The 26,390-nt window shown below is 42.7% G+C and overlaps 1 protein-coding gene across 1 annotated transcript; it reads right to left on the bottom strand.

Moving 5' to 3' along the window:
* atg2a (autophagy related 2A) lies at positions 1-25,524 on the bottom strand. Its single transcript, XM_037078142.1, has 42 exons — positions 24,976-25,524; positions 24,339-24,501; positions 23,483-23,632; positions 23,207-23,309; positions 20,879-21,023; positions 20,201-20,434; positions 20,004-20,103; positions 19,310-19,471; positions 17,790-17,923; positions 17,357-17,435; positions 16,936-17,185; positions 16,228-16,369; positions 15,829-15,927; positions 15,108-15,263; positions 14,184-14,457; positions 13,770-13,842; positions 13,488-13,662; positions 13,254-13,396; positions 12,822-12,934; positions 12,565-12,722; positions 11,457-11,589; positions 11,110-11,294; positions 10,938-11,018; positions 9,141-9,247; positions 8,961-9,053; positions 8,734-8,804; positions 7,906-7,982; positions 6,882-7,052; positions 6,552-6,678; positions 5,995-6,218; positions 5,508-5,737; positions 5,240-5,375; positions 4,439-4,666; positions 4,252-4,353; positions 3,750-3,834; positions 3,432-3,585; positions 3,237-3,306; positions 3,027-3,109; positions 2,813-2,934; positions 2,546-2,700; positions 2,238-2,396; positions 1-1,880 (listed from the first exon to the last, which is right to left on the bottom strand). The coding sequence occupies exons 1-42, from the start codon at positions 25,144-25,146 to the stop codon at positions 1,644-1,646; spliced, it is 6,054 nt and encodes a 2,017-aa protein (XP_036934037.1). The 5' UTR covers positions 25,147-25,524; the 3' UTR covers positions 1-1,643.
* Positions 25,525-26,390: the final 866 nt, after the last annotated feature.

Raw genomic sequence — 26,390 nt, 5'->3', positions numbered from 1 at the left:
TTCAGTTTTTATACTCAAATTTTTTATTTTTTGTATTAATTTTGTATACTCCTTGTCTTTGTATTATACAGGTCATTCATACAGTTTATGATATAGTAAATAGTAATTACACACAAGAGGAGTAACAAGCATCTACCCATCAACCTCACAGACATGCATCATGCACGCACACAAACACACCGTCACTCACACACACAAACGCACACATTCACACACGCTCGCACATAGGGACAAATATCCCTTACACTCATTAAACAAAAAAGATAAAAATGTAAAACGTTTTTAAACCACAAAACCCTAGATTTTTCATCCTCCACTGTCACCAGATTCACATCCTCTTAACTCTTACTTTGAAAACGAGTATGACAATACTTATGTTTTGTCAAAATAAAAAAAAAACAAGTAAAGAAACATAAAAAAAACAATGCAGGAAGGCAACTAAAGAAGTGGACGAAGCAGTTCTGAAGAACCACTGGCTGACATCTGGACAGTTTACCACGAGTTTCAGATGACTAGTCCAACTTCACTTTGTGAAGCTTGGACAGAATCAAATGTGCTACAGAGTTTAGGTTCACTGTCTCTGTTCAGTCAGGAAACATGTCCGTCAGTCAAGTGTGTATCAGTACCAGCCAGTGTGTGTTATACTTGTAGTAGAGCGGGGGCAAGGTCGAGGAAGGCAAAACAAAACTACTTAAAAAGGGCACTCTGCAAGGTTTATGGCACGAATAACAGCACTGAGAGAAGCAGGTGCATGGAGGGACCGAAGCTGCGAGAAAGACGTTGTGTTGTGGGGTTAAAACCTTCTGCCAACATCTGGAAGGTGTTAGCAAAGGACACTTCGTTAAAAATGTTCTCACTGTCTCCACTGTTAGCCCCAATGGACACCAAGTAGACTGAAGCGCTTTATCACACATTGCATCTGAAAAAGAGTGAACCGATTTCTTAATTAATCAGCTGGAAACCCTTTGTAGTGATGCTCTTCACAGCTAGTGAACAAGAAGACAAACAGCGAGGATTTCTGCCAGAAGTTCACCGACTTCAAAGTTTCGTGAAATAGTCGACAAAAGCTGAAACACATTGGTCTCAAAATAACACTTGAACTATTAATCATTTCTCTTTTTGTCCGTGCCTTACCTTGGAAAAATTGGTAAAATTGTGCCAGAAATCTTTAAATTAGAATACAAACAGTTTCAAGCAGCTCAATTCAGAGTACATGAAGTGCCCACAATCTGTGAACAAGGACAACTTGAAAGTGATTATCCCACCTGCCAGTGGTCAGATTGATGAAGAAAGTTGAGATTGACGATGATATGTTAGAACAGACATTAAGGAGAATCTGCAGAATAGTGTATTACTGAGGAAAGGATATATGAGGAGAGCACAGAATGACTAAATCTGGTTCAGTCCATGAATGATGGAGCCACATCTAACTGCAGTAGTCGTTAGTCATTGCTTTGTTTTTGCATTGGAGCACACACTGACTCTCATTAGTCCGTACACACATGCAAATAAACATTCGCTCCCTTAGCTGAGACTTTCCCGAATCATGATCTCACACAAACACAAACACACACACACACACACACACACACTTTCTCTCTCACACAGACAAAACAAAACAAAACAAAACAAAAAAGCCGGCATCATTCTTGGCCTTCCTCCGTGCGCCACTTGAGGAAATCCTCCTTCCGGGCGTCTGGTTTGATCTGGTTCCGCATGCCACCAAGAAGATTGGATGTGGCTTCAGAGGCCACTATTAAAGGTCGGACCACGGTGGGCGGGATCTGCCGCAGGACGCCGCCCACAGCGCCGGGCAGACCCTTCTGTTCGTGGCCGCGAGATGCTACATCGCACAAGGTCTGAGCCGTGTCAATCACTCCCTGGAGGGTAGAGAGTCAAAAGATTTAGTGTTTGAAGCCATTTAAAGGCACAGAAAAAAACAGGCTACTGAAATAAATACAGGTTAATCCGTTTTTTTTAATAGGTTGTTTGGTCTACTACTCAATGTGCTGAATTTGGATTATATTTCCAGTTTAATACCACTGAAAAAAAGCAGTAAATTGTTCCATTTGAGAGGCTAAAACCAGTAAATTTCCATTCCCATTCCATTTCCATCAGAAAAATACACATTTAAGCTATCATTCAATATCTTTGCTAATCAGTTTCTCAGTTGATCAACTAATTAGTGTTCTCTACATGTTTTGACCAATTCTGAGGGCTTATGCTAGATAGCGCACCTCTCTGACGGTGTCGTAGGCCTTGGCCACGCCCTCTCGGAGGTCTGCGGGCTGAGCAGCCCTGCGGGGCCGGCTGGTGGGGGCCCGGCCTTCTGTGATGGCTAAGCGGTTCAGGGGGGGAGTTGGAGACAGGATGTCATAGACAGTCTCTGCTGTGGCCTGAAAGACGAGCAGAATGGAGCTTTTAGGCAACTAAATACGTTATACATTTATACGTTAAAACGTCAGTCATCAATGTGCCTGATAGTCTTGTATAATTTTTATTAACAGTCATAACCTGCACTAAAAATCCTGTACAGACTGAGTACCTGTATGGCCTGCACCAGCCTGTTGCTGAGCTCCAGGGCAGCTGATGCTGTGGAGGTGCCAAAGGACGCTGCCCCTCTCTGGAGACCTCGGATAATGCGCCCATCCTTCCTGTACTGCTCTATGGGCAGCCAGAACAGATCCCTCACTCCGTGGACTGGAGAAAGAGGGGAAAAGGGAATGAACCGAGAGACACAACAGGATACAGAACGTGTAAATGTTAAGCTGGCACGATGTGTTTGCAGCAGAAACAAGCAGCATCAACTCACACAGCTGGACAACCGAGTGCATGGGCCCGACACCTCCCAGGATGCCCGGCAGCTGATTCTTCCTGATGTCTGTCAGCCACTCTGTGACGGCGTACTGGATCACTTTGTCCACACCGAGGAGCCTAGAAAGTGTTGCAGAAGGAACTTACAACTCAAAATCTCCCTGGTTTTAAACATGATAAGCTAGTGTTAATAAGAAGGTGTGCTTATCTACCCATGTCTGCAGCAGAGCCGCTTCAGCTTCAGCTCAGAACAGTTGAGCTGGGCCAGACCGATCAGAATCCCTGCAAACGTTCCCTGTGAGCAAAGAGCAGGAGAGACAGAGTGTGAAAATACAGTAAACCTGGAAAATTCCTGGTCAAATCCAAAGAAATCCATCCTTCTGAGGCTGAGTGACAGATGAGCTGTTTGAAAGATCTCTCACCTGTTCAATGACGACATGTTTGCCCTGATAGTCCAGCCAGATAGGCACTTCAGAGGTGAAACGAAACTCCCTGAAAAAAGCAGAGGAAGAGCGCCAATAAGGATTTTAACCCTTTATTTAAAACATGTTTAATTTTTAGCCATAACTAGTTCACCAAAGTAGAATCAGATTTTTGGTGAATAAGTATTTCAGTACCGGAAGTAAATTGGCTGGTCGGAGGAGGAGGTGGAGCCGGCAGAGGAGGAGCTCTGCTCGCTGTAGGTAGTTTCAACAGAAGCGGTGAGATCAGGTCCCAGACCAGCAGCGGACTCCGCCTCCTCAGACGCCTTCTGGGAAGGGTCTGCCTTCACTGAAAATAATGGAGGTGAAGTACAGATAATTACATGTCATCAGATCATGATTCGTATCAAAGCAGACTACATGAAATGACAGACCTCGTTTCAAATCTTAATATTTATGTCTTTGAACCAAGTCCTTACAATAAAACAAAAACCAACATCATCAGCAGCTCACCTTCAGTGGCAGGGTCCACAGGCAGGTAAGGGTTAACATAGGAAGCTAGATTACTGAAAAAGTCCTTAAGGAAAAACAGTGCGTCCTGGAAAGGAGACAGAAATAAAACGTTGGTTAGACGCAGAGACGTTGCAGGAGAAAACAAGTGGCGCCTGTCAGAATGAAATGGTATCAAGTGATCAATGTTCTACAAAGATATTTCTGTAACACGTGTAATGGCTCATTTTGTAGAGTAAACTACTTTAAACTGCCACCTCCAACGTGATACAAGTCTGGTGTTGGCATGGACGGTAATTACTGATTGCCACACTCAGTTTTGTTTGTGTTGTTTGCTTCTCAGATGGCTGAACATAGAAAAGAGAGCCAGAGTCATTTACTTCCTTTTCTACACAGTGCAACCAAAATGTTATTCTAGATCTGCAGCCATATTTGTGGGGTGTCATTCAATATGATATGATGACGACACTCTCTGCCAATATTCAGCCTCAGGAGTCGGAGTTACCTGGTCGATGTTTAGCCGCAGCGGCAGCAGGCTGATCCTAAGACAGCACTCTGGACCACCAAGGCCAGACTCTGGACACACCTGCAGGGCCTTCACCGTCAGCTATAACAACAAATCACACCATCAATATCAAATGAAATGATACGATACAAATATTCCTTCCCCCACAGCCTCTCTGCTGTCTCACCATGTTGGAGTGGGCTCTGCGGGGCATACTCTCGCTGGTGTAGAGGTAGAGGAATTTGTTGATTTGAGAGGAGGCCAGTCGATCTCGAACCTCCAGCTCCTGGACGATGAACACCTGCCTGGAGAGCGGCTGCTCGCCACCGGGTCCGACGCCGACCCCGGGCGCCATTGACCCGTCCCCGTCCTGTCCTGCCACTGCCACCGCGTAGGACTCGTGCTGGAAGGACACCTAGAGGACAAACAGGAGGAATTTGAAGATGGAGATTTACTGAGGCAGTTTGAACACATTTAAAGTGAGTTTCAAGTTGAATTTAAAGGGACAGTTTGAGATTTTTAAAATTTATTATTATTTGCTTCCTTGCCAAGAGTTAGATGAGAAGTTCAATAGCACTTATAAATCTGTATGATGTATATTTGGAGTCAGCAGTTTAGATCAGCAAAAAAACTGGATGCAGAGCACGACTCTGTCCAAAGGTAATAAAATAGGGATGAAAGAGTTTTATTGATCTGTTCAGCAAGAGAGCGAATTAACATATTTCCCAAAGCGTCCTTGATGTCATTTCAAACATAAATTTACAGCTGAAATGAAATAAATGAAACTGGATCAAGACAAAAAAAGTCTGCAAATCCAAAAAAGCATCTTATAGTTAAATACACAGATGCCTAAATTATGTATGTTAGTTTATTGTCAAATCACTTCATAACTTGAAGTTTACTGAAATTTAAGATAAATCGCTTGACAACCACTTCTTATTTCAGTTTTGCATCATTTCGAGAGGATGCTCACACACTCTACACCCACCTTGGTGAGCTGGATCTCCATCAGCAGTGTGTGCTCACGGCCGCTGCCTCCAGCCCAGCGCCAGGAGTTCTGGGGACGAGAGGAAGTGACGGAGCGAGACGGAGACCCTCGGACACCAGCAGGAGCTGGACGACCTCTGGAGAGTGATGAAGACATAGATAGAGCAACAATCAGGGGAGAGGAGTGTGGGGGAAAACTGAACAAGCAACACATGCAGGAGAACAGTTATTATGACCACTGACGTATGCCCTGTGTGTCTGTGTGTTACCTGTTTGCATGCTGGGCATGTATGGACATGGGTTTGCCACCGAAGTCCTTGCCCCCATAGAGATGCCAGACCACAGAGATCTCCCGCAGCACCACCCTGCTCTGAGGCACCGGGAAGCGGCTCGGGGCTCGCAGGAGATCTGAGCTGCCTCGAGGTCTGGAGAAGTGACTGTCCTTCACCCTGATGGGCCCCTGGGTCAACACCGTCACCACGGGCTCCCCGTCCCTGGGCTGTAACAAATCCCATGTGTGCACATTTTGTGAGTAAGCATACAGATTCATTATGAAAAGGGGAATGTGTAGTAGCCGTCAAAACAACAGTTTAGCTTTGCTTTCAATGCTGAATATTACGCACATATATTTTGATCTTCAAATTAAGTTTAATTAAGTGTATTGGAACTTGTGGTTGTATTTTCTTTCCTCTCACTTATTTACTGGGAACTGGGAAGACAAAAGAAATACGACAATGAAATCAGTGAGAGACTCACAGGAATGCCCATGCCGGGAGCCTCCAAGATGCAAAAGTCGTCGTTGTCGGTGGAGCCCTCAGAGCCCTCGTCTGACATCATGTCTGCCTCTGCCTCTGTTGCTGTGGCAACCAGTCCGTCGACCTCAGAGTCCTCGTCCTGCAGGACGACGGGTCTGTGCTTCGGGGCTTCACCAGGAAACAGGTACACGGAGACAGGAGAGCCTCTGGGCATGGAGGGTGAACCTGAACAAACACAGAGAAACTGTCAGTCCCGTAAATCTTCAACATCATGAGATCTTGTAAACACTCCACCCTTTTTCATAGCAGCTTATATTGTGTGTATGTAAGTTGTATTTTTTCTTTGCTAAAGTAAAATTCAGTTAATTCATCTATGTTTAAAAATACACTCCTCTGTCTCTGTCAAACTACAGCAACCTTTGCGGAAACCAGTTTAAATAAATCAGCTCACAGTCCTCTGCCCCTGTACACATGGAAATGTACTTCACTGCAGATTTTTAAAGCAACGATATCCTGTTGGGATGTTCAGATGCATAAATCAAGCAAACTTAACGGTACCTGGATCCAAGCTCTCTTCTCTGTGGCTCTTCTCCGTGTCGATTAAGGCATCAGCCAGGTCGTACTGGTTGATCTCAGCGGTTTCAGCTGGAGGGCAGGGCAGCACAGACGCAGGACTTTCTGACAGCTAACAAGACAGAAAATGACACAGACATTAGACAGTTCTATGGCGTCTTCATACCTCTCTTCTAACATGACACAGTTCTGTTCTTGTCAGCACTTCTGCAACATCACTGCATTCACTACTCCTTGGGTCAGAAATACAGTATCAAACAACATGCTTTTCTCAGGTTCGTTATTTCAACTCTCCGGCGAATACGTTCATCTTACTGGTAGTTTCTGGCCAGCGATTTCAGTGGGCGAGGCGTGACGTGGTGGAGGGTGCAGGTCACCCTGGGAGACCAGGTACTGCAGCATGTTGACCAGGGCAGCGCAGGAGTCAGCACAGGTATGAAGGTGAACCACATTGTTGGAGCAACGGAGCTCAAAGAGAGGCTGAGACTGGAGAACAAACGGAGGACACGGAAGAAGAATATTTAAATGAATAACAGGATAATTACTTAAATTCCATCAAGTAACAAATATCATCAATCAAACCGTTATTCTGTTGAGAATTCAATCTTGCAGCTACAACATGTCGTTTAGTAGCAGTGATACATAGTTTCAAAGGATTTGGAATCTCTTCATTTTCTTTTTCAAAAAAAAACTGACAAGATTTTCTCATCAGCTGAGGTGATTAGACATCTGATGACTGAATTAAATTCCAAATTCCAATGAATGGTTCAAGTAAAATGTCAGAACTATGACTCAGAAACAGCAATCTGGTGGGAAGATGCAGATTTCACAATTATGAAAAAAAAATCTGAATTACTAGATTTAATACTTTATAACCTATTGATTGAAGAGAGAAATGCCTAAAAAAAGACTAGACAATGCAAACAGAGATACAAAACATTACTTCATTGTTACATAACAGACTTAACGAGACCTTACTCACACTTTTATAACTTATTGCTGATTGGCTAAAAAGACGGTTGCATCACTGTCGAGGGATGACATGTTTACGCTTGCTTGGATGGTTTTGGTTCCATGTCCGACTGAAAGGTGATCCTGGTCTTAAACTGCTGTCTGAAGCTATTATTATACTGAAACTTCATTATGGTAACACAAATATTTATAAACATGGGGCCTGCTCTCGTTAGTGGTTTCTGAAGGAAATTGAACTAAATTATAATGTTTTGTTTACGCTGAAATTTTCTCTGGCAAGGGCGATTATTTCAATGCTGCAGTGTTTCGAGGCTGCTGAGTGAATGTGAAGGAGACACAAGTATGTAAATAGAAGCCGAGCGCTCACCAGTTTGCCCGTATTGCTGCCTTTCCACGTGGTGATGGCGAGCTCCAGAAGGTCAATGTCCAGAACACACACGTAGTCTGTGACATAAAGACATAAGGAGGTTTTTACTCCATTAAAGCAGTCAATAATAGTAGCAGAAGAATCATGTCACATTGCCTGCTGTATTGGGTCCAATGTAAGACGTCAATGATTGTCAGATGACCTCCCTTTAAAACATGTATTTTGGGATAATTAAGATACACAAACTCAAAACTGCTTGATCAAAGTAGCAGGCAACATGTCTGACAGAGCCAAAAGGTAAAGTTAATGTAAAAGCAGCTAACAAACGTCATACATCCACGATGATGATATCCATCATTCACATCCAAACACACAGGTCCATAAAAGAGGAGAGAATTATTATATTTTGTTCTCCTCATTGTGAAATTAAACTGGAAACAGACTTCTTGTCAACTTTCCACCCACTGCTTGCCCAAGTAATATTATTGTTGGTGCCACTGTTGCAAAGACAGCGGTATCTCTTTTCCAGTTTCCACACATCATAGCAACTACAGACAACACCGGACATGCTGAATTTCCCTCTCATATCCTTAAAGAAATGAGGTGGAGAGAAGAAAGTAATAAACGTAGTTTGAGTGTTGCTTCACACAAACATGTAACTACAGCAGGTATTTATATTGGGGCAGAGGGAAAACAACGCCACATTATTCTGTAGGAAGAGCCAGAATTATGAGAGAGTACACACCTGCTGATGACAGAACACAGTATTTTCTACAACTATGCTGTAATGAAAGCACCCAGCGCACACATATTCGTCATGTGTTGTACCTCTCCTCAAGTCCACGGTGTCAGTCTCACATTTGTCAGAGAGGTAGAGAGCAGAGTCATCCAGGATGAATCTGATCAGGAAAGGAAACAAAAAGCACACAAAGATCTTACAAACCTGAGAGTCAACAACAGCTCAAAATATGTACTGACATGTATAATATTGTGATTTGTGGGGTAAAATGATTTAAGTCTATCTTCAATCTTCAAGTCTAGTTGGTGAACCGTACCTGAGGTGGAAGGTGGCAGTGTCTACAATGATGTTACTGGACAGAGAGAAGGACTCTGCTGTGAACAATACTCGCAGTGGCAGATACAGAGGTCTGAAACACAGAAAAATTGTGAGAAAGAAGAAAGGTACAACGTTCACTAACATTTTAACATTTTATTTATTTTTTTTAGATAAATACCTGTAGTCTACGGCACAGGTAGCGAGGTGTGTGTGGAGGACAGTGATGACGGCAGGTGCAGTGTATCCCAGAATGGGATCGTCGATGACATCCAGGAAGTCGACCAGCTGTAACAAACAAACACGCACAGACTCAGCTGGAAATAGGAACGCATTTTAAATTCATCCACTCCGATTGGACTCTGGAGTGCGGTTTGAATTTTTTTCTGCACAAGCCAACTGGTTTAACTGGAAAATAAAACAGAACAAATTGCAGGTCTGCTTGGTTATGCAATTTGTCGTATTAAATCATACTTTACTAGCTACAGTGTAATACTATATACTTATTAACTCCAGGAGCAAGAAATGAGGAGGAACGGAAAGAAGTGGGTTTTGTTTTTGGCAGGGCTGCAGTTCTAGTTCTGGTGGGATCTGTGTGGCAAAGAAGACGTTCAGCGCAGATGCTTTAACGTTCCCGGTCAAGTTATCCGTTTCCAGCTCTCTGGCTGACGCTCTGTGGTCATTCTGTAATTTCCAATACCTTTCAGTTATTTTCTCATTAACTGCAATTGATATTTTTATTTGCTGTATACACTTCCTGTAAATCCACATCTGCATCCAGTGGTGGAACGTAACTATGTGCATTTACCTAAGCACTGTAGTTAGGAAAAATGTTGATACTTGTACTTTACTTCTTCTTTTATTTTCAAGCGACTTTCTACTTCTACTCCAAATTACGTAGGGAAATATTCTAATTTGTACTCAACTACAATTATTTTACTTAACAAATTCACATGTTTTGAACCCAAACAGCTGATAAACTATAACTTAAACTACCCAACAGGAGAAACAATAAGTTCATTAATCAATTGCCATATTTTGATTTGAGCCTCTTTTTTTTTTCATGCAACAACATTTCATGGTTCCAACTTCTCAGATATGAGGAGGATCGTTTTCGAAATCAGTAGTTGGAGTCCTATACAAAACAGCTCAAAAACACTCAAGCTCAACCAACTACAACTGCAAAATCATGCTTTTAAATTAATGCATGAGAAATATCAATATAACAATGTAACAGTGATAGGGGGCATTTTTTGCTTTTAGCACCTGAATTTTTAATACTTAAAGTACATTTTCCTGATTAGATCTACATACCTTTTCTTGAGCAACATTTTCAATACAGGACTTGTAGAAGTGTAGTATTTGTACTTTACTTACAGGTGTAATAGAAAACCAGGAAATGACCTGAATACTTTTGCAACCACTGGCTACATCAGTGATTTACAACATGTCCAAAATCACTTTCGACCCAATGATGCAGCTGCGGATAAAACACATTTTGTTTAGTTTGCTAAAATGCCTCAAGTTCAAATAGCAACAGGATAATGAAGAGGAAGGCAGCTGCATCTCATCCTCAGAGCACTCCACTGCACTCTGACTATTGCTACTAGAGAAAATGGCATCTCACTCCCTCACACTCCACATTCATACAATCTATTTCTGAATGAACATGGAATGTCAAAAATGTTGGTCTAGAGAGAGAAGAATCTCAAGGACCCAAGCTTCAAATCTGGGTTTATCTCCAAGAGAACTGAAAATCACTCAGCTGTTTCCCCTTGACATTTTTTATTAAGTGAATAATGAATAAAACACTTTGAAATGCCTGGAAATTAAATGATTAATATAACTGGAATTGCACAACACATTGCTTGCAATTGAGTTTAAGTGCAGTTTTTTTTTAAGGGAGGAATTCTTGAAGACAAGAAGATATCGAGAAGACTCTCTGATCTGACTTTTGTTTCCTTGTACTGCTTCTCACCTGCTCGTGCCAGCTGTGATTGGTCTGCGTCATGTAATGTCGCATGGTGGCACCTTGAAGTCGGAGGGCGACCAGGAACTCCTAAAAGAATAAGCAGAACCATACACTGTTTCAAACAATTTCAAACTTACACCAGCTACAAAACAAAAACAGGCATTTGAGGAGGATGTACCTTGACACTCCTCTCAGGGTCCAGTGTGACTTTGATGGCTGTGGACAACATCTGTGGCTCTCCTTCCCTGCCGCTCACACTGCTCACACCCACCTCTGTGGGGTAGATGGTGGGGTCCAAGTGCTTTGGGGGAGTGAAGTTGGGCATCTCCAGCCGCTGTGGGATGGGGGAGTCTTTCACCACAGCTGTAGCGGTGTGTGTATGTGTGTGGGGGGGGACAGAAACATGTAATTGTGCGCTTGATGACCGAGAACTTACAGTACCATTAACATTTTCTACTTAAATCTGTTATGACAATATGAATTATGCTGTAATTAAATGTTTGCCAACAACATGACGATGTGCACCTCGATGGTAGAGCTCCACTCGTCTGCTCTCCAGGCACAGGAAATTGAGATTGGGATCGTTCTGGTGCTGCGCCACACTGAATATCTTCCCCCCTTCCAGGTCGAGCGCAATTTCCCCATGACTCTGGTCCTCCTGAAGCAACGAGAATGGAAATGGTTAAGTAACACAAAAAATACTACTACCATGCTGACGTCTTCTTTAAAACAGGCTGGGTGGCAAAAAAATTTATATTTCTGATAAAGAATTATATAGGCAAATGAAAACATATCAATTATCATAAATATTCAACAGAAACTGAGCTCTTTTAAAAGCAAGAGTAGCACAAAAACATGTGACTTTTGCACCAGAATCATTTTCACAACTGAGGCTCGGGGGAAGAAAACTGAGTGACATGCTGGACTGAAAGCTACTTAACGAAATGCTAATTTCTCTCGTTTGAATTGCTCTGCTTTTACATTTGAGTCTGGTGCCAGCAGCTGCAACTTACAGTGAGTCTGGTGCCAGCAGCAGCATTCAGTAATGCCGATGTTGCGTGCGATCCTGGCACTGATATAATTTATGATGACAGTTTGGCAGAGCTCCAAAAGGCAAAAATACACACATATCTTGCATTCCTCAGTATTCATGGCTCACCAAGTCAAGTCTCCTCTGCGTTTTACCATCAAGTTTCAAGTAAGTCAAATCTCACAGCAGACAAAAGGCTTCCTTCCTCCGCAGTATTTAAGTGGCAGCCGTGATAAGAGCAGGTCAAATTCTTTAACTGCTAGAGAGAGGTCATTCACTGCCTTCTTTATTATCCCCCTTTGCATAGAGGACACTGGACCATCTTTCGCAATAGGAAAGGAGATAATGCCTTCCTACATTTCCCTGAAGCACCACGGTCGTCTTTTCAAATCACCTTCACATATTTCCTTGACCTTATCATGTCTTAAAAGTCAAGGAGAAGTGTTAAGAAAAAACATATAGTGTAAAAACTCAACTCAAGTTCAAGTCTCAAACCTCAATTCTCCAGCTCTGGATGAAGCCAATTATGGGTGTAAGTGCACCGTCTTTCTCTCATTAAACTCATGGTCTTCTAATAATATGTTTAGCAGCCACATGGCTCACCTTCCTGTCTGTTCTGGCCTGGAGGCGACCTTTGCCGATGATCACAGTGAGGGACAGGAGGCTGAGGTTGTGGTTGGGCCGGGAAGCTGACTTTTGAGACCTTCCATCTGATTCACTGGCCAAGTAGAAGTGAGGCTCGTCCTCTTCTGAATCAGAGTCTGTGGCAGAGAGGGGGAATGTTTTGGAAGGCTAGTTGTTATTATGTCTAATAGATCTACACGATGTTGAAGTTTTTCCATCAAAACAGTCAAACTCACCAAGTCTAAAGGCCGACTTGCACAGCTGGAATTCGTCGTGGTGCTGGCGGCTGTGGTCGGGGCTTTTTGCTGAAGGAGAAGGAGGCTCCCACATCAACAGATCATTATTGATCCTTTTGGACAAAGGGTAGGATAAGGAAAATGAATTATGGATTCAAGACCAATACAAAAGTTAAAAAACAAAGCTGGAAGAGGCTATTTCTTACATAACTAATCACAGTACGGCTCAGGAGCAGCAGTGTAAAAATAGAAAAGCAATAATCTAAAGGCAGATAAAGTCCATCCTCTAACAACTGACCCCGTAATGTGTCAATTTATCTCCATAAAATCCAGTGAAAAATATAACAAAGTCTTTAAAACAACTTTTGGGGGAATACTGGGATAATGTTAGCTTGGTGGACATCCATCAGACTTGTGCTTCTGTTGACATACCTGTTGTAGATGCTCTGGAAGGCCTGTTTGCTGGGCAGCAGGATGTAGGCCAGCGGCAGGCTGATGTCCACAGCACACTGACACTGAGCAACACACTGCGTCTGAAACTGACTCATTTCCTCTGGGTCGGCTGGAATCACCATCTGAAACAAGGAGGGCGGAGGACTGCTATCAGTCTAAAATCTTGATTTGTAGGCTGATAAACTAAATAGTTTTTTCTGAGTGTCAACGCACCTCCTCCGTTTCAAACATGGTGCGGTTGGAGGAGAATGGAGAGCTGGTTTTGTCGTTGAATTCACAGTGACTTTCAAAGAAGGCGGCCCCAAGGTCCCTGACGAGGCCCAGGTTCATCCCATCCAGACCTGCTGCCGGGCCCTGAGCTTCGCCTCCACGCACACGCACCGATATCCTGTTCACACAAACAGTAAGTGTCATTAATAAGTGTAGTTTAGACAGGAGGACCTTAGTCTTTGGGAGCTTCTGTAATGCAGAGAGCTGGTTTATAACTGTTCTCACCTGGGCAGAGAGTCACGGTTCTTCTTCAGTCGGATACAGGGGAAAGAGCCGCCCTCCCAGCCCTCGTATGACCCTGGTGAGACAAAACACATCAGTTCTCTGTCTGCATCTCACTTTTTGGATGGTCTACTTCAGCTATACATACACAAAACAAACCATCCATAAATGTAAATTCACCATGATCTAAGCTCACCAGATGTGTAACAGCCAACCAACAGGACAACAACTCAGACTGCATCATAATTTCCAATGTGTTGTGGAAGAATAATAATCGGTCAGTATACTATCTATACAGTCAATATATTCTACTACTTAAGAGCAACCAAAATACTGCATATCTATCTTTGGTTGCTGGTTTTGTGACTTTCCATTCAGTACAAACAACCACGGCACAGAGTTCATGTGTGTTCCCACCGTGCAGGTCAGTGAAGGAGGCCTCCAGCAGCTGGGTAAGGCAGGGAGCCCACGGCTGTCCAGGGGCCGTCTGCTCGCTCTGGAGGTCGGGGGCCTCCTGATGCTTCAGCTCCAGCTCCATCAGCTCCAGCACCAGGGTCTCCTGCCGCACCGCTCTCTGGGTCGGAGGCCGGCGCTTAGGGAGAGGCCGCAGGTCTGGTATGGGGAAGCGAAGCTTGAGGACGGCGTGGGGGGAGAGGAGGGTGAAGGAGGAGCACAGCTCAGTGCTCTGAGTCTGACAGGACAGAAAAAAAGACATTTCTGTAACATGGATTTTTAGAACTGGAGCCTCAGTACAGAAAATGTGATAACTGCTTCTGAAGATGGGAAAAATCCTATTTATCTATTACAGAAGCAATCCCTGAACTCATGGCTGTGTGCTGTCCTGTCTCAGCTTGGTTCATGTTCATGCTTCAGTCAGCACAAACAAATTGGTCCGACATGAATGGATTAGCTTTTTAAGCTTTTTTCTTTTTTTAACTCTTTCTATTTTCAGTTCTGTCGTGCTGACAGAGAAATCCATGACTCTGCATGACCAAAGTGGACTACTAAAAACAAAATGATAGTTTGCAGGGTTGTTTTTAATTTGTTTTTCTGCTCAGATATGAGTAGATCTGGTTTCTATTATAGACTGCCGGCTATACAGAAAAATAGCCCCAAACCATAATTAAGTGCAATCAGTGTACAGCATACAAACCACAAGAGATTCTCTAATATCATCACATTTTCACAGAATCCATTCTATGTATTTTTGAACAAATATGCTGTGATCTACTCCAGATGAGGAGGCTCCACTTCTATGAAGCATGTGTATTTCCAACATCATTACAAACTGCCTTTTTTTTTTTTTTTTACTGCTGGGCGTAATCATGCTGTAACAACCACCTGCACGAGTCCAGGTCCAGTGGTCTGTGTGGGACAGTAGCTGAAGGCTTTGCTCAGACTTCCCAGCCGGCTGATGACGTCCAGGTCCAGCTCAGCGCTCAGCTCCGCCAGCTCCACCCGCACGACACTTTCCCGCCGCAACACCCGCTGTTTACCCTGCCAACACATAAACACACACATATGTTAAAAGGTAAAGTAGCTAAGGTTGTTTTTTTTATAACATATTTTTGTGTAATTAATGATTATTTCAGCCTTTACCTGATAAATGTTTCTCACAGAACTTTTTAAACAGATTAATGCCTGCATCAATGTGTTTATGATTACTGGCATCGTTATAGTTGTGGATTTCAGCCCACAGTTTCACTGGTGCCAAAGCTATTTCTGAGTGTTATGCAGGCTGCTAAGGATGCAATCGTGACAGTGAAAAATTTAAATATTGATTTTTTTTTTTATTGCAGAGAAAGTGTTCAAATACTGGCAAAAAAAGTGTCAGAAAGTTTTATCCTAGACTTCAAATTAACATACCGTTTACATGATAACATAAAAAACACCTGTAACTTTCCAGCTACACTAATGAGAAAACAACAGATTAGTGCTGCTTTACTTTTAAACTTGCTTCACTTGTATTTATGGTTCATACAACTTTTTTGAGATAAGAAAGATTTTGCACATATCAAGTCAGAATGTGTGTGTTTGAGTGTGTGTGTGTGTAATTGCGTACCCTACGTAGGTGTTTTTCAGTGAGGCCATAGTGTAGCTGGGCACACGGTCTGGCTGCAGCTCCAACTGTGAACAAACCAGCTTTCTGGAACTGAAGCAACTGGAAAGAGATTCACAGACACAAGTTCTTCTTAGATGATTCCCTTATCAGCTTGTTAACAGAAAAACAAACATCAATCAGCTATTTTCAGACATCAGGTAGAAGTTCAGTTATGTCTGAAAGATTCTCATCTGATTAAATCAATTTTGATTTGGGTGAAGTATTTATATATTGAGAAGTTAGTCTTAATATTAACCCTGACAAACAACAGAATCACGGCATTAAGATGTACATGTCAATAACTTTTAAGTCTGACAGTGTGAAGACAGCCAGGATCAGAGCTACACAGAGATTTTCTACCTCGCTGTACTGAGGCTTTCCGTCCTCCCAGAGGCACTCTAACAGCTCCAGTCTGCTGAAGGAAAGGTCAGAGGTCACCGCCCGACTGTTGCGCATCCCGCTTCGCATCTCACAAGCAACCTGCACAGCTGCTCCAGTCACTCTGAGAGAGAAGACAACGGGAATCGATCAGTCGCTTTCAGCAAGAAGAAGCTTGCAGTAGCCCTGAACAACTGTGTGTGTGTGTGTGTGTGTGTGTGTGTGTGTGTGTGTGTGTGTGTGTGCGCGCTCATGTGTATGTTTATGCATTGAGGGCAGTAAGAGTGGGAGTTGAAGCAAATGAAAAGAAAGAACGGAGAAGAAACGAGCAAGTAGATGCAAAAACCAAGTATATCACACCTACATGCTGCAAATTAAATCATGTAAAATGATAAAGACTTTTCAGACTTGTCACACATTCCCTCACAAAGAGTCATTGCATTTCAGAAACATCTATTTCTACAAGCCACTTATTAAGAAAGGAACAAACTGATTTTACAGTGTCATCAACTGAATCCTCTCACCTTTGCATGAAATTCTCAACTCCCACAAGCCTCTCACTTTTAAAAAACACCACACAACCAACAAAAGCACTTCCTGTGTATGTTGTGGGAAAAAGAAATATGCTGGAGAGCTATGTCCACATGAATTATACCTCACAGATGAAGAAATATGTCTGTGTTTTCCCACCTGAGATGAGAGAGTGGACAGGCCTTGGCAAAGCCGCCTCTCAGGTGGTGAAAGTCTCTCTCGCTGAACATGCTGTCTTTGAAGAAGGCCAGCTCTCGGAAGAACACCTGAGACACCTGAGCCAATGATGAGGCTCCGTCAGGCCTAGAGGGCGGGTCCTCCTGCAGCAGAGTTAGGGTGAGGCCGCCGAGGGTCAGTCGCAACAACGCATCGGGCTTAAGCTGCTCTGCCTGGCCGCTGTGTGAGCGACCTGCAATGATGAAGATGAGAGGAGTTGCTTCTAAGATAAACTTTGCTGGTAAATGTTGGTGTATTTATGTTAAAATTAAACTTGAAACTTGATATTTTTGATACAGTGAGACCAACAGATTGCTTTAAACTGCTGATATAAACGCTTTACTCGGCACTGCAGTGGTTTTACCTCTGGTCCGGATGCTTGCCTGGGGAAGACTTGACAGACAGCCTGCTACAGGATATCTCCTGGAACAGTTCACCATGCCCTGGCAGGGAATAAAGTGGAAATCAGCTTGTGTTTTGATAAGCACGTTTACAGGTTTCAGTTCAGTGTCTATTAAAGAGCACATATAAACACACATAAAAATGAAACATATCCTGTGAAACTACCCACTCTGTTATTTGTAAACATTTGCATGATAACCTTCAGAGAAAAGGATAAAATAACAGTGATTCAACGAAACAGAATTAACCCTTGTTGTGCTATTCAAATAATTAAAATAATCAAGAGATAATCAATTTCCATTTACTGATGTTTTTTTCAGTTGTACAACAACAGTTGCTCTACGTCTGGTCATCTATATAATGCTTAAAACTGTAAACACACACAGAGGCTGTACCTGTGCAGGCTGTGTGAAGCTGGCTAGACTGTGTGTAGAAGACTCCATGTCACTATCTGACAGCTCGCTGCCAGAGCGCATAGACGTCACGCTACTGGTCATCCCTCCCCCAGGACCCATGGAGAAGAACATTTCTGCAAGCACACACACACACACACACACACACACACACAGACACAGACACAGACACAGACACAGACACACACACACACACACTGATAAGTTAAATACTACAGTGTACACAAGCACGTCTTTGCACACTACTGCAAGGAAAGGAGCCGGAGTTTCATTTCCAGTCATTTCCACAACCACCAGGTTTCTTAATGATTTTTCAAAAAGAACCTAAAATCCAATTCGTACAAGACTAGTATTACCTGGGGACACGTGAATCAGCATGTTGGTAATTTTGGGTGACTTTTTAAACATCTGTTGTCTGCTGTCAGACAACCGAACAATTGATTAAATTCAGTCCCCACTCATAATATGTTGAATAACACTCAACAGCTGTGCTGTGAGATCGACTATATTGACATTTTAGAGTGATGACAGAAGGTCAGGAGCAACATCAGGTTTTTCATATTAGTGTACACCCACACAGCATCTTTTGCATTATCTAAATAAGCTGCAAATGTATATGTATGCCTCTAACACATGAAGTGAGCATGACAACCATAAATTATACTACTAATGTGGCTGCTGCAGACCAGACCTACCGGTTCAGAAACACTGATGTTATGTTACAATCTCTTTATTATTGTCTCTATTTTTTGAGACTTAGTCTTGTGCTGCTACTATTTCCCTCTGTACTGCTGTGTTACCTGTAAAAAAGGGGATGAATAAAGGAACATCCTAAAATGTTACCTTGATACCCTCAAGTCATAACAAAATATTCTGAATAATGCCAGTGAATACAAGTAAAATACAAACTTTGCTTATCCTGTGTGACTGTGTCCCATGAAACACTAATGTAGAGTGGTAATTACACATGAGGTCCCCTGGTAACACTAGTTCTGTGTGAATATGGCTGTCTTCGCATTTTATACAGGCGAGCTCAAGACTAAGCTCAATTTTAATAAGGCTGTGTGTTAACCTGTAGTCTATGAATGTTACATTTTTTTTTGGTACGATTTTTCTGTTTGCTTTCTTCAAAATCCCTGTTCCTATGGAAACAACAACAAACAACCTTCAAGCTACAACTTACAGATTGATAATACAAGGTGGTGCTAATGGTACCAACGAAAGCAAACTAGCTCTTAGTACCTTTTTTTGCAGGTATTAATCAATTTTGTTCGCTGCATTCTGGGCTTGTCACAACCCAAGATGACTGTGATTGGTTAAAAGAAACCCAAACAAGCCTGAGGAAGTTTTTTCCACTTGTACCAGAAGGATAATGTGTGCAGCCAGACTGCCTCCAGCTCTGTGCAACACTGTGGACAAAGGTCTGGCTATGCAAGACTTAACGACACGCTTTAAGGAGCTGGCCTGCTGAGGTTATGATGGACCACTGCTGCTTTGTGTACCTCCGTTCTCCAGGCCGGTGATGTAGGGCTCCAGGCTCGGCTCCTCCCACTCCCTGTCTCTGGGACTGGACCCCAACTGCTTACTGAGGTCCTCTTCAATCATACGCAGGTCGTCTGAGTCCAACGGACGACTGTGCACCCCACCACACTTAGTCTCTGGCTCTGAGGAGAGAGGACAGAGAAATGGCGTCATGAATGTGTGTGAGGATAGACCGAGGCAGTGTGTGACCTCAAGTTAATGAGGCATTTATAGATGTCTGTGACCTTAGTCTCCAGCTCTGCACTGAAGAGGAAACAGAAGAGGCTTATTGTCTGTGTCTGTTCAGAGTCTTCCTGTCTCTGAGGGGTTCTACATGATGTATTACTAAAGCCTGGAGGCAACTTAATACCTTCTAGTTGCCAGACACCAGAAATAAGAAGTGCATTTTAGTCAGCATCAGTGCTAAAGATGGAGAAAAGTATCTGTGAAAACGTTGATTTAATCATAATCTATTGATGTAATCATTCAAAGCCTTGCTATGACCTGACTGTACTCTCCACTAACCATCATGACACATTAAACATACTCTGTGATGCTAATGAAAGCTGAAGAATTGCAGATGGTGCATTCAATGACAAAAGTAAAACAGAAATGGCAGATGTCATCCTGGACTGTGATTGGGGCTTGTCTGTCACAGTGGCTGCTTTAACGTACCAATGTCGATGCAGAGGGCTGCGAGCAGGTCTGTCAGGTGTGTTATTTGATCTGGAGACAGCAGCATGTGGACGCAGCCCACCTTCCCATCCAACTCCAACTGAAGAACAGACAGAAACAGACGTGGTACAGAAGTAAATTACCAGTAAAATGTTGTATTTAAATCCTTCAGGAGGTTATAGTATGTTTACACTCACCTTTGGTCCGGGCAGCATGTCGTTCTGTTTGATCTTCACTGTGGTCTCGATGAAACCGGAGCAGCTTCCTATGAGCAGTGGCTGGGATGGAGGACATGAAGCAGATGTCCGGGGCTTTGACTCTTCTTCCTCCTCCTCTTCATCCTCATCGTCTTCTCCTTCCTCCTCCTCCTCCTCCTCTTCTTCTCCTTCACTTGCTGTGGTGGATTCTGGGCATTCCTCCTCAGGAGGACCCTGAGAAATTAGGAGTATTTTATGAGCATTTCCAGTTTTAAATTATATTAATGTTTTGTTAAGTTGGGTATCATTTTTTCCTGTTTTCATTCTGCTTCATGTCTGCACAGTCATCACAGTTGGAGGCATAATGGCACATTTCCTTTCTTTACAATAGTAAATCATTTGCCAATGATTTATACACAAAATAAACTTCAAAGAACAAAAGGTCCACAGTGATGAGTTTTTCCAAATCAGCCCCTCCTGGACGGATCATGCTGTACTGCCGAACGATGTGTTAATGTTTGTTATTTTGAGTATTCCCCTTTTGCTCTTGACTTGCTTAATCTCTCATGACCCTGCTAATCAGTGTGAAATTAATAAACAAAGAAGAAAAAAAAGGGGAGGACATAAAAATGGATTTAAAGATAATATATCAATCAATAGCAGTGTGAAGTCCTTCACCTGTTCTGTGCCGGTGCTGTCGTAGAACAGCTGAACGGCGCTCAGCTGGAGGATCTTGTGCAGGAAGGCAGGCGGCTGGTGGATGTCGACAGGCACGGCAGTCTGGCTGGCTGGATCTCGCACCGCCTCGTCAAAGTACTCCAACCTGAAGCAAAACCGTGTAAATAGGCACACATTATTTAGCACCATGACGATGTCGATTCAGAAACATACTTGGGGGAAAAAAAAAACCCAAAAAAACCCGAAGATATTAAGAACTGTCTGCTGTTCCTCCTGTGCAAATGACCCATGAGTCACTTCCATGGTAACAGCAAACAAATTCTTTTAAATAGATGTGATTTTCATTTTGATAAAAATTCACAAGGCGGAGAACTCTATCAAAGTGCTCATGGAAATGATACCAGGCCTGAAAATGGTATACTGATCACTACAAGTAGCACTTAACATTTTGTCTCTGTTTACTGACTCAGTGGTTTAGGCCTGTGTTGCTGCGTTACAGTTCTGCTGTAAGTTCCAGTGCTTCAAAGCCCTTAAATCAGTTTTTCTGTTAAAAATCAAGCCTTCTGGCCAATGACCCTCGACCAACAGAGCAATCCCGTGCAGCTTTGTCAATAAGCCACAACAACAAAAAAAAGGGTTCAACAGTGTCACAGCAAAAAAAAAGTTAGAAAATGGCAACATGGTCAGGGGACACGTGGTGCACGTGGAAATAAACCCAGAAAACCCAGCCATTGCTACGCAGTGATTAATAGAGAGAATATGAAAAAATTAGCTCAGTTATTTTCAGTTTGCAAAGTCAGCTTGAGCAATGTCACATGGGCACTGTTTGTAAAAGTAATTTGATCAGGACCAGACAATGTATAATACAATACAGTGAAAATATATCAAATCATTAGCAAAAATAATGACTTTCACTAAATCAATAAACAAGTCATACACCCAGTTTACTATGTGACACTGGCCACATGACACAAATGCATCAATGTCAAGGTCAGAGACCCCCTGACACACCTTAAGTATAGCCTGCAGTTATTTGTAGCCACAGATAAAACCCTGTACAGGTGGACGACCTTGTCAATAATGAGCCTGTTTAAAATGATCTACACGCCGAGGCTGTCTGACAATTCAAGGCTAAGGAGTTCAAGTTCATGACCGAGCACGGGCCTCTTCTCCCTATCTGCTGATGAGCAGAGAGAAGATGGAATCTAATTCTTGGCTTCCATTTTGCTTTCTCTCTCCCCTGACTCTATTAAATGTGCTGATGTGGAAGAGCTTCAATATTAGTGATCACAGAGAGGTATTTTAGCACCCGGTTATGAGCGATAAAAATGAAAAGGAGCTCTGGGTATAAATCTGAATGCTTTTACTTGTATGACAGAAGAGAATAAAGGAATAATGCTAACTGCTACGTTTCAGCTCATCATGAGAAGCTTCTTCTTTGATTTTTGTTGACTAAAGTGAATCAGATCCAGTTTGATTTCAGTTTGTATCCCTTCCTGACAAGCGCTGCAGGACGCTTCTATGTCTTGATGAACACAGCTAATTTAAAAGAACACTTGTTCACACTTGTACGTTGACAGAAGAGGCCCACTAACACAGTGTTACCCACTGTAACACTGAAATGAGGAAGTCACAGTACAAATAATGCACATACACAAACACCTGCAGGGCAGTTTACAGACAAAGAATACCAGCAGAAATAATAATACTTGGTTTTAAGTAAAGGTTTTAAATGGTTTTAAAGATGTGATATTTTATCACAACCAATTTTTATGTTTGTGCTCCGACGAGGCCTCAAGGACACAAAGAACAAATCCAGTGTTCGGATGAGAAAACAGATCAGAAAATGAGGACGAGAGGGGGAGATTATTTTCTGCGATTCTAACAAACTGCAAAACATCACAGATGTCAGAACGGTGAGAGTAACTTTGTTGCTTTGCATTCATTCAGTTCTTCCTTGGAACAAATAAAGTAAGCCTTCAGTGCTGATCCTCACCATGTTTCTAGAGCGTGTAATGAAACCAATAACAGGCATCTCAGGTAGGATTTTACTATAAATACAGCAATACCAATGTGTTAAAGTGACCTTTGAAGTTGCATTTTTAAAAAATGCCCTGTGAGCTGCTTTCTGTCAGCAGGTTACATCATGAAATCTGCTGCATGACTAATCTTTTCTCTGTTTTTGAGGATGCTCTCTTTAGTATTTAAAAATGTGGTGAAAATGAAATACAGCATGTTTAAGTACATTAAAAATGAATAAAATATAGGACACAAAAAAGGGGAGAAATAATCTTTCATTTTCTTTCAGACCCATTCGGAGGAACCTACCGTTTGATGTGCACCTCTAAGGCAACGCCTGTTTCCAGGTCCAGGGGATGGTGCTCGATGCGAACGATAGTGTCTATGAAGGTGACTTTAATACGACGAAGGACTGCAAACACAGATGAGATGAGAGACATGCAAACGTCTGTTAGCACTGAGTATTCTTAGCTGTACTGTGCGTGTCTGGACTGCATTTTACACTGGAAGGAATCGTTTGTACCAAATTATTACTGTGGTAAAAAGTTTCATGTCTGAACGTTGACTCTCTCAGCTTTCGCTCACCCGTCTCAATAGTTTGTGCAAACATCTCAAGCCCTTCCAACTGGGCAGGCGGCTCTTCGGATGCCTCTGGGGGGTCCTTCAGGCACTCCTGAGCCAGCTGCATGCTGGAGGTCATGCTTGAAGACCAGCCCTGGGAGTCCCAACCCCCACCTGCGTAAAGAACAAAACCACATGGGGTTCAGTGATTTCTGTACTTCAGGGCTACTGTCTACATGATTTACTGAATATTCAAAATAGGCCTTATACCCCAATTTTCTGATCATCTCTCTTTGCTTTGACAGACATGAGGTCTTTGTGACATGTGTGCGCCATCTTTGTGCCAGGGACTATTTTTATAAAAACTATGTGACATAAAATAAACAATGCACACATGGAGATCCAGGCAGCTTTCTGTCTACCAGCGTAGAGCTGACAAGACCAGCGAATGTGTATATTGTCTGGAAATTGATCGATTATTACAAAAGCTGACAAGTGTGCAAGTATATATGTGGTTCTATAAGTCAAATATGAGCATTTGACATTGTTCTTCCTCATGTATGACAGTCATGGACTATTATGGTTTTAGACTGTTGCTCTGACAAAACAAATTGTTTGACTATGACAGCTTGAGCTTATGAAAGATATAAACAGCCATTTTTATTATTTTTTCCAATTTTACCAAATGGACATTAATCCATCTTCACCTGCATAACAAGAGTCCTACATCAGGAAGAGTTTGGGGCAAACACAGGGACAATTTAGTCTTTACAATAAATGTGACTTTTGGACGGCAGCATGCGTAGGTCTGATAAGAAGATCACCTCGCTTAACCTGCAGCAAACCGATGCATGTTTAGGCTGTTTTTCAGCGAACTTACTGGTGCGATACTTGGGTCGACATGTTATCTGGAGACCAGAAACTTCTAAGGTGCAGTGATCAGTCAGGAGAGCTTGCCAGGGGATGGTCACCGCTATGCTGCTCACAAAGCCATCCACTATCTCCAGGGGAGCTCCAAGAGACTCCAAAAGCTCATTGACCGCCTGGAGAAAAGAAGGAGCCGTCAGAAAGAAACACAAACTGAAAGAAATGAGACAACTGGTTCCATCCCTGCTGGAAAAAAAAGTCACCAGCAAGACCAGCATATGTTGTGTTTTGGTACTGGTCTATGCTGTTTTTTTTTTTCCAGTAGGGATATTTGCCCTGTCACTCTGGATGCAGACATTAAGTGTGAAGCCATCATGGCAAAGGGGGGGGCATGTTTGTATTAAAAGTGTTTATACACCAGGGGAGAGATACGGTTAATCGGGTTAGCTGATGATGTGTTTCCCACAAGTGCACTTCCTCGAAGAAACCGAGCTAGGCTTGGAGCGTGACGTTGGAGATTGTTGTTGAACTCGAGAGCAGTTGCGAAACAGTCAGGCGTGCACGAGTTCGTCAAAAACACACCATGACTACTGCAGGGGGCTGCCGAGTTGTCAGCCACCTTCTCCCTCTCCTCTCTGTCACAAACTCACCCAGACATCGAGGTTGATTTCTTTGATGACACCGCTGCCGTTGTACAGGTCCAAGCCCAGCTGGTCCAGGCTCAGGCGTTCCTGCAAAAAGTGACCGAGGTAGTGCTGTAAGAGGTACCGACAGGCCCGTTTCTTGATTGAGCCTGACCAGGGAAACAGCCAGCGAGACATAGGGCCAGAGAGAGCGGGGAGAGGGAGCGAAGAGGTGGCGGAGGAGAACGAGTGCGAGTACAGTCCTCTGGCAACTGCATAACAGACTAACACAAAGTGAGCAAAAACAAGGAATGAGCCACAGCTAGCTAGAGGGGGCTAAGGAAGGGGAAGACCGTAACTCTAGTTCTCCCCTCGGCTTGACACAAAAAACTCGAAAATCCTTTGTGCCAGGAGCGACCACACTCGCACGGCACTTGACGAGACGTTACTCCAACTGTCTGCCGCTGTCCCGGCTCATATTTTCGGTACGTTCGTGTCGAAGTCGGCCGGCAGGTCCCGTTGGTGCGTATCTCTTGTTCCAGGGTTGTTTATTGTTATCATACGCCAACTGATGGTATGGTGAACGTACGTGCGTCACGCGTCATAGTGACGAATTCAACACCCGGAAGAGGCAGGTCGGACGCCCGACAGGCGCCATCTTTGTGAGGTCAAACAAGCTTTAGCAAGGTGTCACTTTCATACATGCTTGACAACAAGTACTTTTTCAGTTTTTCAGGAAAGGTGAGCTGTACCTACAGTCACTCAAATACCGCACTCATGTTAAGAATGTTAAAACTGTTAATATATTTTATCTAACTTGTGTTTTTTTTTTTATCTTTACACTACTCAACATTAGTTATATTGGTGTTATGTATGCAAAAATGTTAACCAAATAAGAATTCAGTTGTCATAGAATAATTGAAACACTAAAATGTACCAATATCTATAACTACATTACTACAGATTAGTAAAGAACGATTATTATCAGTACAGTATTTAAGGATTAGTGTGACTTTTCATGGGGGATTTTACTTGTTATATAGTAGCATTATTAAATATAGTTACATGCAATTAACATTTATTTCTGAATTTATACTCAACCTAACTACTCCCAACAACAAACCTCTTCTATACAAATAATTTAGACATTATTTATAGCTTTATATGCTTATGTAACAATACACATCCTTACATCAAGATATCTAGTAAAAAGGCTGTTAAGACACAACATGTGGGCGACAGATTTATATAACATATACGTATTATTGATTTGATTTTTTCACATGTTCAACCGTGGCTCTCTTGAACTTTAATTGCACTGTATGTTGCATAGCTTTTGGGGTAAAAAGGAACATTTACATGTGATAACCATGTTGTAACATTCACAATTATGATTCACTAGCCTCTCCTTTCTAATTTCCTTTCTGGAGCTTTCAACTGGA

Source organism: Acanthopagrus latus, chromosome 18 (assembly GCF_904848185.1).
Source record: "Acanthopagrus latus isolate v.2019 chromosome 18, fAcaLat1.1, whole genome shotgun sequence".
Lineage (NCBI taxonomy): Eukaryota > Metazoa > Chordata > Actinopteri > Spariformes > Sparidae > Acanthopagrus > Acanthopagrus latus.
Note: the sequence above shows the minus strand (reverse complement) of the source record. Positions and strands in the feature narration are given on the sequence as shown.

Bases quoted from the DNA above. Each gene is read 5' to 3' on its own strand.
- atg2a (XM_037078142.1), bottom strand. From the start codon at position 25,146: ATGTCTCGCTGGCTGTTTCCCTGGTCAGGCTCAATCAAGAAACGGGCC. The intron at 15,264-15,828 runs GTACGCAATTAC...ATGTGTTGGCAG, and splicing joins CTGAAAAACACCTACGTAGG to GGTAAACAGCGGGTGTTGCG. The intron at 7,983-8,733 runs GTACAACACATG...TTTATGTCACAG, and splicing joins CACCGTGGACTTGAGGAGAG to ACTACGTGTGTGTTCTGGAC.